The 20,661-nt window shown below is 32.6% G+C and overlaps 1 protein-coding gene across 2 annotated transcripts; it reads right to left on the bottom strand.

The window, feature by feature from the left end:
- Positions 1 to 9,364: 9,364 nt before the first annotated feature.
- On the bottom strand, positions 9,365 to 20,525 carry LOC140058094 (uncharacterized). Of its 2 annotated transcripts, XM_072103645.1 has the most exons (18): positions 20,086 to 20,525; positions 19,765 to 19,914; positions 19,394 to 19,551; positions 19,180 to 19,312; positions 18,908 to 19,009; positions 18,522 to 18,702; positions 18,042 to 18,313; positions 17,707 to 17,872; positions 17,158 to 17,443; positions 16,759 to 17,034; positions 16,189 to 16,254; positions 15,758 to 15,897; positions 15,223 to 15,423; positions 14,896 to 15,050; positions 14,439 to 14,553; positions 11,562 to 11,651; positions 11,364 to 11,456; positions 9,365 to 10,660 (listed from the first exon to the last, which is right to left on the bottom strand). In XM_072103645.1, exons 1-7 carry the CDS (start codon positions 20,266 to 20,268, stop codon positions 18,060 to 18,062), a joined length of 1,161 nt encoding a protein of 386 aa, XP_071959746.1. In that variant the 5' UTR covers positions 20,269 to 20,525; the 3' UTR covers positions 9,365 to 10,660; positions 11,364 to 11,456; positions 11,562 to 11,651; positions 14,439 to 14,553; positions 14,896 to 15,050; positions 15,223 to 15,423; positions 15,758 to 15,897; positions 16,189 to 16,254; positions 16,759 to 17,034; positions 17,158 to 17,443; positions 17,707 to 17,872; positions 18,042 to 18,059. The 2 variants fall into 2 exon arrangements, with proteins under 2 accessions (XP_071959746.1, XP_071959745.1); XM_072103644.1 differs by having other exon boundaries at positions 15,758 to 16,254.
- Between the last annotated feature and the right edge of the window lie 136 nt (positions 20,526 to 20,661).

Genomic DNA, 20,661 nt, shown 5'->3' on the forward strand with positions numbered 1-20,661 from the left:
AATCATCTGGGTTGGTATCCAGGTAGACTCAACACCTTAAAATCACATAATATTAAAAAATAAATTAATAATTGGTAATTTTGCTGTTTCTTCATATATGTTTTTTGATGTTCAAATTGTTTTTTATGACCTTTTAAAGTAATTGTTTACATTTTTTACAGTAATTTTAACCAATTTTATACATATTTTGTACATTGAAACGCAATTCAGCATTTTTGCTGCCATGTTTCAATCTTTTTGTTTTATGAATAAATACCAATAAATAGTAATAAAAATTAATAATACTGTTAAAATAGACCCAAAAAAAGTAACTACTGTATATGCGAGAACATAGAGAACAAATTTGTATTTGTTTGTGTAACATAGCATTAGTGTGTTTTTAAGAAGGTTCTGTCAGGAAATTATGTCACATATAGATTGATTTACATTAATAGTGACCTACTAATACCCCTTTCACACCAAAACTCCGGAGTGTCTCCGGAGACACTCCGGAGTTTATGAGCATTCAAAACGTCGAGAAACTCCGGAGATACCCCTTTCACACCAACCTAGCAACACCGGGGTTTATAAAATAAAATTGTAAATGTCGCCCTCTATTTTGTTTGTTTACATAGCGACAATCATTAGAATCATTTTAATTAATAATATTTTAAATTCAATAATTACTTTCAAAAGTCTCAGAAAGTAATATAATGTTTTATTGATACTACTTATTATTTTCTTGACCCGCTATATATATTTTTTACAAATATTTATAAGTGTTTTGCAATAAACTAAATAAATAATTGATTGCGAGGATAACCTTTTGACCCGAAACACTCCGGAGTTTGATGTTGGTACCCTTTCACACCAAAACACCGGGGTGTCCCCGCAGTTTGCTCTCCGGAGAATGTTCAGCTGTTTAACCCCGCAGTTTTAAACTTCGGAGTTGCTTGATTTTACCTTTCACACCAAACAGCGGGGCATCAACTCCGGAGTGTCCGGAGTTTTGCTTTTGGTGTGAAAGGGGTATAATAGTGGTCACAAGGTATTATTCCATATACTGTATGTCATTGGGAGATTATGGGTTCGAGTTTTGTGTCCAACATGATGTAAATAAAAGTAATGTTTTTCATTTAATATGAAAATGAATTTGAATGTTTGTTTCTAGATGCGACTCACACTAGTGCCAACTTTGTTCTATATATGATAGATATGACTCATCTTTATCCAAATTAGTTCATTAATTATGTTTTATTATCATTTAAAAAGGTGTTTATCCAGATATTGCTGATGGCATTAAAGTAGTTACTGTCTGTGCTGATATGGGAGATGAACCTTGTAAATATACGCAATCACATTGTATCAAAGCTTGCGATTCACCTGATGGCTTGTATTATGTACATTTTCTGTATGGATCTCCAGGGACTAAAATGGCCTATTGTACAGGTAGGTATTGCAATATAATAATAATAATAATAGATAATATGATAAATAACTAGATTTAATTCGTCACTATGACTATGCATTGATTTAAATAAAGATAATTGATTTTTAAATTATAAATTATAACAGCATTGAGAAACCCAACCACTTCCACCACCCATCATGCACCCTTAGTTTCTACAAACTACCGTTGCTGAACTTACTCGCAAGAAAATTTTCCATTATCCAAATAGGCGTCTTCAATACAAACTCCATTCCCATTGCAATTATTCAATTCAATGCAGTCAATTGATTCAGTGCAGTTATCTCCTTGGTACCCCACATAACAACTACATTGGTTCGGTCCTGTACATTCTCCCTGATCACTACAGTAGTTCATTTCAGAACGATCGGGCAAAGCACAAGAATCGCCAGTCCATCCACTATTACACATACAAACGTCGATACTGACGCATATGCCATTACCTGTAAAAAATAAAGGAAATTAGAACAATAATTACATGGACAAATATTGGTTATATTCTTTTCTAGTTTTTATGTTCTATGATTTTTTTGTTGTTTACTTTTAAAATGTTGTTAATTTCGTATAAAGCATGAAAATCATCTGTCTATCTGAAATGCTCACGTTATTTATTATGACTGATATTATATGCTTTTGATTCATAAAATAAAGATATCCAAAATAATGAAGTCCACAACAAATATTCTTTCACATCAACTGTTCTAGACAAAATTGTTAATTCAAATATTCACTTCAGATTTTACCTGAGCATCCGTCAAGGTTGTGACAAGATAACACGTCACAAGCTGAAGATTTCCATTGTTCCTGACATTCACATACATCAAAGTTTACACAGATGCCGTTACTTGAGCAATCGGAAACTTCACGACACGTTGGAACGATACTACAATCATCACCTGATATACAGTTATTAATATTATTTAAATTATTTATATATTCAAGTTAAGTGATAGTTATAGCCATACATCCATTATCTTAGATTATTTCTATTAAGTGTAAAAAAGGTTGTCTAGGATTGAAGGGTCCTGAACATTTCAGTCAGAATTGGTGACTAAGTCATATCGGGAATTCAATTGCACATGCGCAGAAGTAGAAGCGGTTGTTACTAGCGTAAACAGAGTTCAATACTAACTAATAGGAATCTATGTAACATAATAAACTAGAAATTACAGAATACCATCTTTACCTGTAAACCCTTTCTTACATAAACATACATCCGTTGCAAGGCATTCACCATGTTGCTCGTCTGTAGTTATTAACACCATAGCAGGTGGCTAAAAAGATATGTTTACTAATTACTACTTAAAACGTGAGCCTATAATAACATAAAGTTCATTGAACTAAATAAAATATTACTCACTTTTTATCCTTCAATTAGTACATTAATATACAATTTAAAATCTGTTATATTTGGTTTAGTCTGGGTTCCAGACGAAGTTTTGTCTTAATATTAGTAAAAAGATAAATATTTTGGCACATATGGCGTTTCATACGTATACTACTTGATTTTGGATACTCCGTCTGGGGAAACACGCACAAGTCACGTGGTTTGACACCAAGAATTCTTGGTGCATACGATTATCCGGTTGACTAGTTTCAGCTGCATGCGATTGGCTACTCACTCGTACACCGTTTTAATATTCATATTTCAGAATTTCAAAGACTCAACAACTAAGATGATGCGCATGCGCTATGTGACGTTTAGACAATGTGTACTTGGGTACATTTATGAAAGTTTCTGAATGCCAGAAATTATTTTATATGCCTAGTAGTCTGGTAAACATTTGATGGGATTTTTCCCAAGAACATGAAAACTCGTCTTGATATTTCAGTTTCAGTTTCAGTTTATTTTCCATTTCAATTTATGAACATAAGATAAACAACTTATATGGATGGATAACCGTAAGAGCGAAGCTCGTTAGCCGGTCACCCGTTAGTGCAGTGACATTACAGACAACATAAAGACAAGACAAAGGTGCAATACATAACAAGAAATGTGAACACTTGTGTTTGCAACCCCTTGGATAAAATAATATATTTATATAAAGGAGAAAATTAGATAGTATATTTCTTTTTGATCATAAAATGATAATTTTTAACTTACTTCTGAAGAAGGTTAACATGAAGATTACATATAGTTATTTTTATTTTTACTAGTACATGGTAATAAAATCTGAATATCATCTTTTAGATAAAAAATGTAATAGATTTACATACACACACATATATATGTATGTTGTTTAAGTAAACTTAAATAATGTTACTCTACAAATTAAATAATATAACATAATATTACTGATACGTTGATAATAAACTGTGAATAAATTTCTTCTTAAATAAACTTAAGGTACATTGGTTCTTAATAAAATTGCTTATATCATTCCACAATATAGGTCCTTGCCGTTTAATGGTATTCATTCCCAGGTCTGTTCTGAAATTATGCGGACGCAAATCATTTAATGTTCTTGTATTATGAAAATGTGTTTCTTTTACCCTAGCCCAAAAAGTATTGAAATTACTTGGTAGATTATTATTAACAAAATTAAACATAAAATTTGCTTTTTGTAATTTATGAATATCATAGGCCCCGTTTCTGCTGCCAAAAATATACCGTATATATACGGTATATTTTATATACGGTATATTTTTTGGCAGCAGAAATGGGTCTCATAAAAAATATACCGTATATATTTGCGGTATATATACTGCATAAATATCCCCATCGTTTGTGGATATTATACGGTATGTTCCAAAATATACCGTATATTTCGTTCCCCGTTTCTGTTGCACTCAAAATATACCGTAAATGTGACCCGACTCATGACACGAGGTCAAAAACTAACAGAGCGCGACGCGTTTGTTTTGGTTTTTCTGCTGCATTGAAAGTTGAAACACACGTGTAAAAGCAAGCAACAGATCAAAATGTCACTGTGGACCGAACAAATCACTATTTTTGCAATTCAATTGTGGGGGGAAGCGAAGGTTGGGGGAGACTGCATAGCAACAGAAGAGATACCGAGATTTTAATTACAATAAATCGAATGTTCTTACACGACAATAACGTGATGTAAAATCATGGTAAAATACTGTATAATAGAAAATGGAAATTAAAACGGCAATATAGGATAATATAGCATAATATAAACTCAATTTGAATAACAGAGTTTATTTATAGTGACATTTCTAGATTGTGCTTGTATGTGCGGTGTAAATTCGTTGCCACTTCTGCTCATTAGATTTAAAATAGAAAGCAATGCTACGACGTTTTGAGTAGGTAAAAACCTCACTACACGAGGTCAATCCATACTTCCGTCTCACGAAATGAATTTTGGGTAATGAAAGCCAACTTTTTTACAACCCACCCACAAAGTATGTGCAGCGGAAACGGTGCACGAATTTCATATACGGTATATATACGGTATATTTATACGGTATATTTTGGGTTGGCAGCAGAAACGGGCCCATAGATTGTTAAAGTTTTTAATTTTAAAAATAAGGGTGCAGTATGGGCCAGCCAGGATGAGTTTGTACAGAGTCTAATTATTTTCTTTTGTTTTAAATGAATGGTTTTCAAATTGCAGTTGTTTGCATCTGCCCAAATAAGATTACAATAATATAAGTATGGGAGAACTAATGTGCGATATAAAGAAAATAAAATATTCGGTGCGAGAGCATGTTTTAGTCTAAATAAAATGCCAGTATATTTAGAAATAATGTTGGATATATATTCTGTGTGATTAAACCATGTTAGTGCTTCATCTATAATTACGCCTAAAAATTTAGTATTAGAGACCTGTGAAATAGTAGTATTGTCAATCATAATTTGAATATTGTGATATTGTCGTCTACTATGCTTATTTTTAAACATAATGTAATTTGTTTTAAGTATATTAAGTGATAATTTATTAGATTTAAGCCAGGAGGAAACTTTATTTAGTTCTTGATTTACTGTCGTAATGAGTTGTTTAATATTTTTATCAGAAACTACTATGGTGTCATCTGCGTATAAATAAAATGAGAAATTATCGGAAATAGAAACAATATCGTTTAAATAAATTATAAATAATAATGGGCCCAAAATGGACCCTTGTGGAACCCCGCATCGAATTATATTAGTTGTTGATTTATGATTGTTATACACGGTGAATTGGGATCTGTTGGTTAAATAACTCTTGAACCACTCATAGGCGATCCCTCTAACACCGTAATGATAAAGTTTTTTGAGAAGGATTTGATGGTCTATGGTATCAAATGCCTTTGAGAGGTCCAAAAATATACCCATAACATGATGATTGTTATCAAGTCTTGTAACTATATCATTATACGCTTTTAGCACTGCCATGTAAGATGAATATTTACTACGAAACCCGTATTGCTGGTCATAAAGTAAAGTATTATTATTTATAAATTTATATAGGCGATTATGGATAATTCGTTCGAAAATTTTTGAAAACGCTGGCAATACAGATATTGGACGGTAATTTTGAATTTTATTATAAGAACCTGCTTTGTGAATTGGTACTACCTTTGATATTTTAAGTTTAGTTGGAAAAATACCAGAAAGGATAGACATATTGAAGATATGTGTTAGAGGAATCGCCAAGGAGTGGATAACATACTTTATGATACTCATTTTTAAATCGTCATATCCCGGACTTGAATTTGAATTAAGTAAGTTACATGTGCTAATTATTTCATTAACATCGGTTGGTAGAAAACACAAGGAATTAATTGGTGATGATAAGTTCTTCAGATGATTCCTAAATTCATCGTTTTGGGTTGATTGAATTTTTTAGGCAAGTTCAGGACCAACATTACAAAAATAATTATTAAAGCTGTTAGCGATTACGTTAGGGTCATTAACTTCCGTCTCATTTATTTTCATATTATCCTGTAAGTGGTAATTTTGTTTTCGACCTAGAAGTCCATTAAGAATATTCCAAGTTTTCTTTAGGTTATTTTGGGTTTTATTTAGTTCTTCTGTGTAGTATTTTTTCTTTGCGTTTCTGAGTATTGAGGTAAGTATATTACGATAGCGAGTAAATTTATTTTTATTTGTGAAGGTTGGCGATGAAATATACTTTTTATAGAGCTTATTTTTACGATCTATAGATTTTATAATGGTTTTAGTAATCCATGGATTTCGAGGAATGCGATTATATTTAGATTTTTTGTGCTTAGATTGTATAGGAAAACATGTATTGTATGTGTTTGTAATCTTGTCTGAAAATATATTATATGCTATTTCAGGCGATTGTTCTTGAAGTACATTGTTCCATTCAGTTGTTTGTATCGTGTTTATGAAGCGATATATATTTTGTTGTTTAAATGACCGTGATCGTGTGTATCCAATATTACTTTTGTGTTTAACTTTCAGGGAATTTGTGATTTGAAAAACAGGGTAATGGTCTGTAACATCCCATATAAACACACCAGATTGGATAGGATGTGTGATTACATTAGTAAAGATATTGTCAAGAAGAGTGGCTGATCTACGCGTTATTCGTGTTGGTCTATCAATAAGGGGAAACATATTGTTCATGTAGAACATATTTAAAAAGTCATTAATTGTTTTATTCATATTAACACAAAGTAAATCAAAACTAGACATGAAACTCGTCACTTTGACGAGTTAGTTATCCGCACGACAAACGCCACGAGCACGTCATACGTTGGAATATTGCACACAGAAAAAGATTATGGCATTATGACCTGAACTGAAGAATATCATATCTTGTTAGTGCTGAATTCTGTCTATTTTGTGTCATATAGTATATACAGTATAATGTATACATATTACATACAGTGTAGAATAGGTGAAATTACGGGACCCACCGTTTATTCCAATTTTTAACATGGCGACGGTATCAAAATGAAACACTAAGATAGCAATTTCGGAAGGACATTATCTCAGCAACAACATATTAACGTGTAGAAGAAATTTGAATACGTAAAATATAGATGCGCTCTCTTTTAAATGTAATGAACTATTACGCAAAATATGAAAATACGACTTTTTTTATTCAACTGGCCATATGATGACGTCACAACATCCGATTGGCAAAATATTTACATGAATTCGTATCTACAATCCCAAAGCTTCCAGAAAACGTTTTAATCATGATTATCGCTTTTTATTCTGATGAGCTATAACAGATTGAAATTTACTGTAAAGATGAAAATAAGTGACCCACGTTATTTACAATTTTCGACACGATGACGTCATAAAAATTAAAATATTTTTAACTCATGCGAAAGATAGTTCATTCACCTAGACAATATCAAAATCGGGGTGAAAATAAAAAACGGATAAGTGGAGATACGCTCTATTAATTGTGATGCGCTATGACGAAAGATATAAAAATCCTATATTTTATATTCGCGTGGCCATACGATGACGTTATAATGTCCGATTAGCCATATTAATGCATGATTCCATATCTACAACTCATCTACTTCCAGAATATATAATTTAAAAAAAGTTCACCTCGTAGTTTAGAATCTATGAATGTTTAAAAAAAGGCATAATTTTGACGAATTTTGACAAATTTTTGAACTTTTTCATCAAAAACGCACGTAAATTATCCAATTGGATGTGCCCGTATGACGTAATTTTACGTCAAAATTGTTCAAAAGTTGGTAAAATTACTAGAAAAGGCTGGAAAAACATGAATCACGCAAAAATTTTTTATTTTCAACGCTACGTGCGCACCGTGCGAGTAAAAATATACGCGCGCGTGGGAATTTTTGACATGCTCAAAATGACATGAAACGCGTAGAAAGTTGATTAGAAATTGATTTTTCGCATTTTGAAATTTTAAACGCCCGTGCGCGCGTAACTTCGTGTGAAACATGCCATTTTTTTTCCACAGTCAATTAGCGCAAGATATAAATTAAACCTTTGTTAAGTTTCAATTTAAATTGCTATATGGTTTTCGATCTATGTTAAATACGCGAAATTCGTTAAAACGCGCGTAAATCACGTTGCGCAATTCTGACGTCATTCACAATAGGAGGTGCACAATTTCACGTGAATGCCCACATGTTGACAAAGTTATAAAATGTTTTGTTTACAAGTTTTTGAGATACGAGAGACACAAAATTGACAGAAAGAAAGAATAATACAGAAAAAAAAAAAAAAGATGATTTCATACAGTTACAAGGAGTTATCCGCTACTAAGCGGATAACTAATTATCCGCTACTAAGCGGATAACTAATTAAAGTCCCCGGATACATAGCATTTCTTGTTCTCTTCTGTTACTTTTAATAAGGTATCATTAAGATCTGAAATAAATAAGTCTGTGTCTGTCCTGTGTGCGCGGTACACATTTCCAACAATTATATTTTTAGAGTCAGGATTAATGATTTCCACAAATATCGATTCAGAATGATCGTTATTAGTTAGGTTATTTTTAATTAAATTTAGATCTGCTCGGGTTTTAAAAGAAATAGAATTATGAATATATAAAGCCACTCCTCCACTTCTTCTGTCACGACGTGGGGTGTTAACCAGCGTATAATCCTCAATATGTATTAAATTACTTTGTTCAACATTAAACCACGTTTCAGAGCCGGGCAATGATAGTGAAATTATGTTTAAGATTTGAAAGAAAATGCATTATACCTTCCTGATTCTGGTTAAAAGTACGTGTGTTCAAGTGCAAAATAGAAAAATTGTCACTGGGATACTCTAGTTTACAGGTTAAATCACATAGGTATTTACAGCTAGTGTTATAATCGGTATTTGACATATTTAAGTTGTCGTGGTGGATAGCAGAGTGGATAGCGTCTTCATACAAGAACTGGTTAAGTTTCAAGCTTAACATTTTATTGTAGTCAATTGTGTTATCAAAACAATACAAAGCAAATTTAAATTCATTGTCATCTACAAAATGGTTAAAAGTTAATATCTCTCCAGTACAATTAAAGCAAAACCAGTTTTCTTTTATATCAAGGTTCGGATAAATACATCTATTATGATAGTACATTTTACACAGTGAACAGAGAGTTTTGGGCTGCTGGCTATGAATTTGTTTAAAACATGTATTACAATTAATCATAGGCCAATGCAATGTGCAAAAAACACAAACACAAAAACAAATAACACTTATTACAACTTATGTGGATTAAGTAATGAATAGGTAGGTACACAGTGTTCAGAGATAAGCATTTCAAGGATCACCATCAAAAGTATAATTGTAATTCAGTCAATTATAAATATAGGCCTAGTGATAGATTAAACCGTCTTCAATTAAAGTAAAAAGGAAATACAAAGGTGTTCATAACATTGTTACAGCTTGATTGTCTATTTGTTCCATTCAACTCCATCAACCATCAGCTTAATTTTGGTTCCAGTAATTTTAATTTTTGTTTGCCTTCCGTTAGCAGCCAGTTTATTTCGGATTGGTATCAGGCGTTTTCTTTCTTCTTGCATTACGATGGGTAGATGAGGGGCGATTCCAATCTTCTTATTATTAATGGTAATAAGTTTTTCTCTAGGGCATGTCAGTACCAGGTTACGGTCAGCCATTTTGACAAATTTAGCGATGATGGGCTGAGAGTTATTCCCCTTTGTTGGTAGACGATGTACATTCATAAATTGAATGTTAGTGTGTCCGGGAACCTTGATATCGGCTAATATTTTTCTCAGTGTCTGTTCTGTATTCTCGGATGGGATATATGGGATATTGAAGAAAAGGAGGTTCGACTTTTTGCTATATAACTCCATCTCCAATCGTGATTGGTCCAATAAGCTAATCTTGCTTCGCATTTCTTCGGCAAGTTGCGGAATGACGCAATTGTTGACGTCATGAATATCTGATCGAAGGGTTGACTTCACTTTTTATGCTTTTAATTTCTTTTCTTAGATCAGTAAATTGTTGGGATAAGCCTTCAAATTGGTGTCGCATATCAGCTCCCATTTTGCTCACAAGTTGATACAATGAGTTCATATCAATGGTAGGCATACTATCGGTATTTGTTTTATTCACGGCCCGGTTAACGTTTTGCGTACCAGAGCTAGATGCATATTCAGGTGGTGGTATTGTGTCCGTATGCTGTGCTGTACTTGCCATAGTAGCTAGATATGTAGGAGATTTTGGTTCTAAAATATTACCTTTTGTATCATTGGTTGACTTTTTAACTGGCTTCTTAACTGATTGTGATCTTGTTCGCCTCATGAAGAGTAGATTTAGGCTGGTAAATGATTCAGACTAGTTGGTAAAAATAAGTGGTGAAAACTCCGGATTAGCTTACGTACATACCGTGTTACTATTGTACAAAATACTTTGATATGATAGGCTAGCTTCTCCGCAAATCAAACATTGAATGGATCATAATTACGCGGAGATAATTTTGATTTCCAACCCAGACCCTGTCCTGTTCTGTGTGGTGGTGTAGCCCTGTTGTGTGCCGGTGGTATATGTAGGCCTACTTATTTGCGTTTTATTTGGCAGGTCATACGTGCGGGTTGAGTAGGACCTACGAAAGAGGCCTAGGCCAAGGACTAAACAATTAATAAACAAAACAACTTGGCATATACGATTTAGTATATTTCAACAGTCTCGATCAGCACTGTCACGTCCGAACTCGATCTTTTTCATTTTGAAACAAAATGATCATTGGTTGATTCGAAATCCATATTTACATACCGCCCGCCCTATATAGCCAAATACGGTATGATAAACTACGTCATTCTTATCGGATGTTTGCGGTCTGCAAATCGATTTCTATACGTGTTTCACAAGTCTGTATTTTCAGACAAAAATCACGGTCGAAATAAAAAAAATAAATTAAAAAAAAGATAATACAGACTTGGGGCAAGTCTATATTTGGTTATAATGTAAACAACAAATGCAATACCTTTAAAATAAAATAAGTTAATATTGTGTCCCTAAAATAATATATAATATGTACCTTTGTCTTCACATGTATCGCCTTCCCAGCCAACGTTACATCGACAAAACCCAGATATACAATCACCATTCACACAATTCGAGGTGCAGGTTCCTAAATAAATTAAATTCAATATTATTGTATAAATGTTAACATGGATTAATGAATTCGGTTTTAAAAACAATTAAATTGATAAAATCCAAGTGCAGAGAGGTTTACCATTGTTACAACTATTTCCAGACCATCCTGGTAGACATTGACATACACTATCGATGCATACTCCACGACCTGAACACTGCTGTGGACATCCTGAAATGAACAAATATTGCACAATATACTTTAATAGTCGTGTAAATTTTGTAATCCTTGTAATCGTCCTGTTTCAATTTTATATTATTCTTCTGTCTTTCTCCATCACTTTTTGTGCAGAGCGTATCTCTAAAATGGGTAAACATAACATTTCATAACTTTGTCAACATATGGGCATTTACGTGAAGTTGTGCACCTCCTATTTTTGAATGACGTCAGAGTTGCGCAACGTGACTTACGCGCGATTTTATGATTTTTTATGATTGCTCATAGACTAAAAACCAAGCATAATTTAGTTTTGACACTTTGTGAAAATTTAAGTCATATCAAGGGCAAACTTTTTGTGGATTAAAAATGGCATGTTTTACAAGAAGTTACGCGTGCACGCGCATTTAAAGTTTCAAAATGCGTAAAATTAATTTCTAATCAACTTTTTACACGACTCATGACATTTTGCGCCTGTCAAAAATTCCCACGTGCGCACATTTTTTTACGCGCGCGGTGGCCACGTACCGTGAAAAACATCTTTTTTTCTCATGAATTATGTTTTTCCAGCCTTTTAGAGTAATTTTACCATTTTAAAACAATTTTTGACTTAAAATTACGTCATACGAGCACGTCGAATTGGAAAATTTGCGCGCGTTTTGATGAAAAAGTTCAAAAATTCATGAAAATTATGCCTTTTTTTAAATAGTCATAGATTCTAAACTACATGGAGAACTTTTTTTTAATTACATATTCTGGAAGTTGATGAGTTGTAGATATCGGATCATGCATTAATATGGCTAACCGGACATTGTGACGTCATCGTATGGCCACGCGAATATAAAATATAGGATTTTTGTCTCTTTCGTCATAGCTCATCACATTTAATAGAGCGCATCTCCACATATTCGTTGTCCATTTTCACCCCGATTTTAATATATTCTAGGTCAATCAACTATCTTTAGCATGAATTAAAATTTTTTTAATTTTTTTAACGTCATCATGCCTAACAATTTAAATTACGTTGGTCATTAATTTCATCTTTACAATAAATTTTAATCTGTTATACCTCGTAAGAATAAAATGTGATAATCACGATTAAAACGTTTTCAGGAAGCTATTGTATTGTAGATACAAAATCATGTGTAAATTGTGCCAATTGAATGTTGTGACGTCATCATAAGGGCAGTTAAATAAAAAAAGTCGTATTTTCATCTTTTGCATTATATTTCATTAAATTTAAAAGAGCGCGCATCAATATTTCACGTATTCAAATTTCTTCTACACGTTACTATGTTGTTGCTGAGATAATTTCATTCTGAAATTTCTACTTTTGCATTTCATTTTGAAACCGTAAAGATGTTAAAAATTACAATAAAATACGGGTCCCGTAATTTCACCTATTTTACACTGTTTGTGATATGTATACAGATTGTACTGTGCATACTATATGACACAAAATAACATAATTCAGAAATAACAACATATCATATTCTTCAGTTCAGGTCATAATGCCTTAATATTTTTCTGTGTGCAATATTCTAACGTATGACGTGCACGTGGCGTTTGTCGAGCGGATAACTAACCCGTCAAAGTGACGAGTTTCATGTCTAGTTCTTCTTTCTTTCCACGAATTTTGTCCGCAGTGTATCTCTATCTTCTGGCCAACATAAGATTGTATAACTTTGTCATAAGATTTACCTATAGCTGTAGATTTGCAGCCAAGCTTTTCGACGATATCGGAGTTGCGCAGCGTAAGTTACGCGCGATTTTATGAATTTCAATGATTGATCATAGATTAAAAACTAAAAGTCATTTTGTATTGAAACTTGGTGAAAATTTAAGTCATATCATGCAAAAACTTTCTATGGATAAAAAATGGCATGTTTCACAAAAAGTTACGCGCGCACGCGCGTTTAAAATTTTATTATGCGTAAAATCAATTTCTAATCAACTTTCTACGCGTTTCAGATCATTTTGAGCATTTCAAAAATTCCCAAGCGTGCGCAATTTTTTTACGCGCGCGTGCGCACTTAGCGCAAACACATCTTTTTTTTGCTTCATTTTTGTTTTTTCAGCCTTTTTCTATTAAATTTACCAATCTTCAATCAATTTTGACTTAAAATCACGTCATACGAGCACGTAGAATTGAACAATTTGCGCGCGTTTTTGATGAAAAAGTTCAAAAATTTTTCAAAATTATGCTTTTTTTTAAACAGTCATAAATTCTAAACTCTGTGGTGAACATTTTTAAAATTTCAGATTCTGGAAGTAAATGAGTTGTAGATATCAAATCATGCATCCATATGGCTAACCGGACATTGTGACGTCATCGTATGGCCACTCGAATATAAAATATAGGATTTTTGTCACTTTCGCATAGCCTATCACATTTAAAAGAGCGCATCTCCACTTATCCGTATTCCATTTCCCCCCATTTTGTTATATTGTCTAGGCCAATCCATTATCTTTCGCATAATCTACCATTTTTAAAATTGTGATGACGTCATCATGTCTAAAAGCGTCAATAACTTTGGTCACTTATTTTCACCTATTCTGCACTGTATGTAGTACGTATACAGAATATAGTGTACCGTATATACTTTGACGTGACGCAAAATAGAGAGAGCACTAACGTTTTTTCAATGGCATAATCGTTTTTTTTTGCGCGCATTATTCTAACGTATGACGTGCACGTGGCTTTTGCGCTGCGGATAACCTAACTCGTCCGTAGTGACGAGTTCAAATCTAGTTCCGTTTGGCGTTTCATAAATTTCGTGAGAAAATGATGCTAGCACTTACCTATTTGCAGTGACTGTTGATTTGAGAATGACATATCATTTGTTACAGCGACGTCGTAGACACAAGATTGAAAAAGAACAGCATTTTCTATTGTATTTTGTAGAGTCGTTGCCATCTGTTTATTAATTAAAAAAGTAAAATTTTGAATGTATCCGTGACGAAACAATGAAAAGACACAAAAATACTGAAAAAAATTCAATTCCACGACATTTTTGTCAGACAACTGCAGTACATAAACGACGAATTACTTTAGTTGAACATTTCAAACTGGATTGAAAGTTAACAAACTAATAACCTACTGTATTATCCCTGTAAAATTATAGAAACTCCACATAAAGACATTTAGCATTGCTCTCACATCCAAAGGTTTATAAGAAAATAATAAGAAAATGATATACATACAACTGTTACTAAATAATATAATCAATAAAATGTTTTAGTAATAATCTGTACTTACCTCTACGATATCTTGATCTAAGTCATCTGAACTGTAGACCGGTTCATATATCCTCGTGTAAGAACTATCCAACTCATCTAATGAATGAAAATTGGACGAATTTCACGACCAGGAACCATATAGTCCACCATTAGGATTAGAGCTTGAAAATTTCCCTAGTTTTCGGAAAAAGTTTGTGATACTTGTCAAAAAAAGATATGTGTATAAAACTGAAAATTCTCATCAAAATGTTGATGTCCTTTAAACTAAATAAATGATAATTAGAGATAATAATTTCTACTACAGTAAGTCTATTATTATATTATATTAAGACTATTCCTGTCTTACATGTTTCAACAAATTCAGTGACATTATTGAGATGGTAGAGGGCACCATCCGAACCAATAAAATCGTTGTCCGTGTCATCATCCATAAGACCACAGAGGCTTTCTGTGTTTCCAATAAAGCTGAGTGTAGGTGTTAGGAATAAGTTGAAGTATAGTCTCTCGATCGACTCACTAAACTGTACTTCGATGCCTACTGACGCACCTTAAAATAAATAATTAATAGTTTGACAACAAACACTAGATAATTATTAATACAACTCTATTGAGACAATGTCATTAAAGATTGATAATGTTAAAACTTTAAAGCCGTATTATCATTATTGATAAATAGAAATAAGATTATTTTTAAATCAGTGAAAATTTGATTGTTTTTTGTTAATATAAACAATTTATTTGTTTTAAAAGTATGGAAGTAGTTCCTGGATATGTTTTCTGTCCAATAAACAATGCAACATTCCACTTTAGAAATAGGGGTGAAAATGTTTTTGCCATCAAATAGTATATTAATTAATAATTTAAACAAACAAACAAATCACCTGATTGGTATTCGAATGCCAAAATCATTATGGGACTTGACGAGTTACTGCTGTTTCTCAGCTGAGCATCTAATAGTACTGTTGAATTTGCCAGTTGGATTTTCTGCTCAGTGTTTATATCCAGTAATTCACCATTTAGTCTAGAAATGAAAAGTTTGTTTAAAGGCTTTAAATTGGAAAATGGTAAGCAAATATGGTGTTTTTTGGTTTTAAAATCAACAACATGGGCCATAAGTTAATATTATCACTTTATACTATAATTGTTTTCTCATATTCTTTAGGTTTGTATAATATTATAATATTCAGAATTGGCAATGTTTCAGAATCCGCTATCATTGGAGTGGTAATTGTCAAAACATCTTCTCTCAATTTCATGGAAATTCCTCCAGTTAATGAAGATCTGTGGCTTTCATAAAATCTTGCTTGTATACCAAAATCATTTTCAATGCTTCTGCATAACCAGAACTCGCCATTTCCATAGTAATCGTACTCCACACCTACAAGATATTTATTTGGAGTGTACTGTGGTAAGAAAGACTTACTATCTTGATTTTTGGTTTAATTAAAAAAAATCTATTTTAATAACTTATTTATTATATTCTTGGAGAACAGAATATGGACTCAAATTGTACATGGTCCTTGTAATTACTTAATAAAACAAAATTTAATCTCGTAAATCATAATTTAATGACAATTCCATTCATAGGGTGCTTTTTTGTTAATCGTTCTCGTTAGAGAATGCTGATAAAGCGTAATTTGCCAAACCAAAATGACAGAAAAACAGAATCAACCTTAATTTATTTATTTTATCACTCATCAAATCATTAACTCAGTTCCGTTATTTTCAATTCTTCATTAAAATATTTATATATAAAATTGGGGGAAAAATAGAAAAAAAGACAAAAGAAATGAAAAGGAACAAAAAAATGTAAATAAAAAAATAAAGATAAAATAACAAGATAAAAAGGAAAAGGAAAAAAATAGTTGAATACAGTTATTACCGTCTAATGTCACAAGATGAGGATCTCCTCCAGTTCTAGCTGGTCTTCTAATGTCACAAGATGAGGATCTCCTCCAGTTCTAGCTGGTCTTCTAATGTCACAAGATGAGGATCTCCTCCAGTTCTAGCTGGTCTTCTAATGTCACAAGATGAGGATCTCCTCCAGTTCTAGCTGGTCTTCTAATGTCACAACATTCTCCGATCCAAGCTCGATTACACTGACATCGCGATTGACAGCTGTTTGGCACCGAAGTACAGACACCGTTCCCAGAGCAACCTGAACAAAGTAAATAATGTGCATTGTATCAATACTTATCATGAAATAGTATTTTAGTCAATACTGATTAATTAGAGTTTTGATTAGATTGAATTGATTATCGCCTTGGTTAGATATTGTTACCTTGACATGACCGACAGTCGGGTCTATCACAGTGTTCACCTTGACGTCCATTTACACATATTGGTGGAATTCCACATTGGTCATCTGGGACACATTCACAAAGACAATTGTTGATAACTTGAACTTCACCAACCAAACATGGCGGACATATGTCATTCATCAGGGGAAACGGACAACCGTTTGAACCGATGGTGTAAGTTTGACAGTCAGAACAGGTACATTCACACGGGCAGCTTCCATCTGGTGCTATGATATCATATGACGCATCAGCACATTGACATGACCACTAAGGAAAAATTGCAATAATGTTGAATATATTATATTCAAAAGCATTATTTTTGTATTCTAGAAGATATACTCTGGTGAAATGATATGGTACTGTAGTTTTATTTTTAACTCAAATGTTCACATGCTTTTTTTACTAGTGGTTGCTTGAAATTGACCACTACACGTCATTTTAGAAGATATTGTTTAGTATATCATTGATAAGCGTGTATATAGTGTGAAGTGAGTGTTTAGATCGGCGAAGAAGATGTAAAATGAACAAACCGGGCATGATCCATCTGGAGACATATTCCTCAGAGTAGCATCAAGACATGTACATGGGCACTCCATTACAGCATTGGTTTGAGAGACTGTGTAGCCGTCAGGACAATAATTAGGCATTTCAGTAGTCTCTGTGGTAACACTAGGCATTGGTTGGGCTCGGCACTCTCTGTTAAAGAAAATAAGTACATTTTAAACCGAGTCCATAGTTGTTAAGTGATATCAGTTAGGAAGTGATATTAGTTGAAAATTGATATCAATTGGTCAGCAAGCAACAAATCATAATAAATATACAGGAGGATGGTAAAGAATCGCACCGTAACGTATGAAAATATTACCTTGTGTGAACCGTTAACTCATTCGTTTTTGATCTGTGCGATTTGTGTTAGGTCGACTTGGTTATATGTTGTGAGCATATTCATGTTTGTAAGACCACCATATAATATGTCAGCGTTTGGTATATCACAAGGTAGACTATTATTTTGATTACAAACATCATCACACATCAAAATTGTGTAGTTTGTCTGAATATCGAATGTAGTAGAAAATTGAAAAGCTGACGATGTTTCCTCTTCTGAATTCCAAGCACATCTCGTTTCATTTATTCCAACTAATTCAAGGATTAATAATGTAAGATCAAAGTTTAGTACACTACATTACAGTAATGAAATGTACAAACTGATTACTACACTATGGTACTACATTAAAAAAAGAATGATATACTAAAATACTTAACAAGTAAAATTACAAATACACATTTCAGTATAAAAAAATTATTTAATAAACTTTATTCAATACAGGTATTTCAATTTTCCTACCAAAATTTGCCAGCCAATCAGGCAGGGTAGATTTAGTAGTGCAGAATGGTGCTACAGGTTCAGATGGAAATGTAAACACTATTGTTGGTGTCAATGTGGCATTCACGGATATTGTAATGTTCTTTTCTTCAAGTTGTGTTGCATACACCGCTCTTGTTGAACTTGTATTTGCATTAGCTACCTATAAATAGTACAAAGTGAATGGTGCGTTTTATTTACATTATAAAGCAAATAATAGGGTCTCTACAGAACCCGGAAGGAACAATATTTGCCAACTCATGACAACTTAAACTTCATACACCTTCAATATCACGAAAGAAATGTAACATATAGAACTATCATTTAATTTAACTTGATTATCTAAGTGATTAAATAATAATACAAACCGTTGGAGGTAGTATAACCAATCTATCCTCCTGTGGTCTGAGACCTGAACCAAAGCTTATATATCCACTAGAGGTAACACCAAAAGTGGTTTCCAACGAAGCCTTAAAGACAAATAGTAAAATACGGTAATTATTTGTGTATTTCTTTATCAACAATTTTAAATAAAATCTTAAATACGAATTATTTTTAAGTGTAAACTATGACAATCCAATATAGTGATGCCTTTTTCTGAAATAGATTGATTGATTCATGTTATAATCAATATACTTACAGGCAGGTCAACAGATACGGAATACTTGACCTGGATATAACCAGATAGAGGAATAGGTACATTTCCCAACGTAACGTAATAAGAACCAATTCTTCTTTTATCAACAAATTGGTTTTCATTAACGTAATCAAATCTATAAATAAAAATTAATTAAAGTAATACTACTAGAATTGTATCGTGATTATTTTGTTATATAAGGTAAAATTACACTTACCTATCTCCCGCCTTGATTTTCATATGAATACCCGCCTCTACAGTACCCTCATATACTACATCAAGTTGACTGAATTTGACTACATCATTTTGAAAAGTTAGCCGCAGAGATGGATTGAATTTAAAGTCTGGCTTGATTTCATATGAAATATTTCCATTCTGATTTTTAAAATAGCAACATAGTTAAGTATTGATATTATTTACATACCGATGTATATGTATTCTATAACCTTTAATAAAAAAAACATTGATTCACTTATATCAATTTGTTGATGGCAATCGATAACGCTCCGAGATCAGCCGTTTTGTATTCCACGATCACATAATATGTAGGCTACATTATTAATATAAAAACATTAAAAAAGCGCTTACTTTGTATGTCTGTGGTTCAGTAAGACGTATGTCTATTGGCAATTTACGATTTGCAGTAACATTGTTTATGACGTCACCAAACTCCTGATGATCTCGTATGACAAGAAGTTCTATAAATACTAAATTATCTTGAACTTTATATTCTGTAACCTATTAAGGTAAATGATACATACATATTATAAAAATGAGATAAACTGGGAAGAAACAAATTAGAATTTCATAATCTGTTTTTTAACATTCATTAATTCCGATAATGACAGTATATATGATTAAGATATTTTAAAGATTAATATTGGGTATCTTGACTGTTAAAAACTGTACCTTTCCGATTAAACCACTTGTTTCACGCCCAGTAACTGTGCTGTCATTGGCTATCTGTTCTTTTGTTATTTTTCCATCGATTATAAAAAGTCCTTCTGTGTCATATTCACCTCCACTGCATCCAAGTGTAGCTTTTTCAGAAATAACGGCAGAAGGATTTGTTGCCAAGCTGCAAGAAAGCATTAATGTACCCTTTCAGATCATTATTATTATTACACTACCACATACCAATGTTATTATAAACATAAAGTAACTAATGTGTCTGTCCATGTGGATTTGTTACTGCAGTCGACAATCATGGTTTCAATAAAAGTAGCGTTTTGCTCTTCAACAATATTAACAACAGATTCGTCCCAACAGATATATCATATAAACTTGCTACTTCAAGAGTCAAAACGACAACTTTTGAATGAAGGCTACTTATTCCAGGTACATTTCTACTCCCAAGACATTTATGAAAAGGAACGTCTGTAATTAGAAAAAGAAATAAATAACATTACGCGACGACAAATCAATCAACGATGGCACAATGTGTCTTTTTTATGTTTACAGTTTCCATAAAATACGATTCATCAT

Source organism: Antedon mediterranea, chromosome 9 (assembly GCF_964355755.1).
Source record: "Antedon mediterranea chromosome 9, ecAntMedi1.1, whole genome shotgun sequence".
NCBI classification, from domain to species: domain Eukaryota; kingdom Metazoa; phylum Echinodermata; class Crinoidea; order Comatulida; family Antedonidae; genus Antedon; species Antedon mediterranea.

Coding starts and splice junctions, on each gene's coding strand:
- LOC140058094 (XM_072103645.1), bottom strand. CDS start 20,268: ATGCTTTCTTGCAGCTTGGCAACAAATCCTTCTGCCGTTATTTCTGAA. Junction 19,552..19,764: donor CTGAACCACAGACATACAAA/GTAAGCGCTTTT, acceptor TTTAAAAATCAG/AATGGAAATATTTCATATGA. Junction 18,703..18,907: donor TGGTTATACTACCTCCAACG/GTTTGTATTATT, acceptor TACTATTTATAG/GTAGCTAATGCAAATACAAG.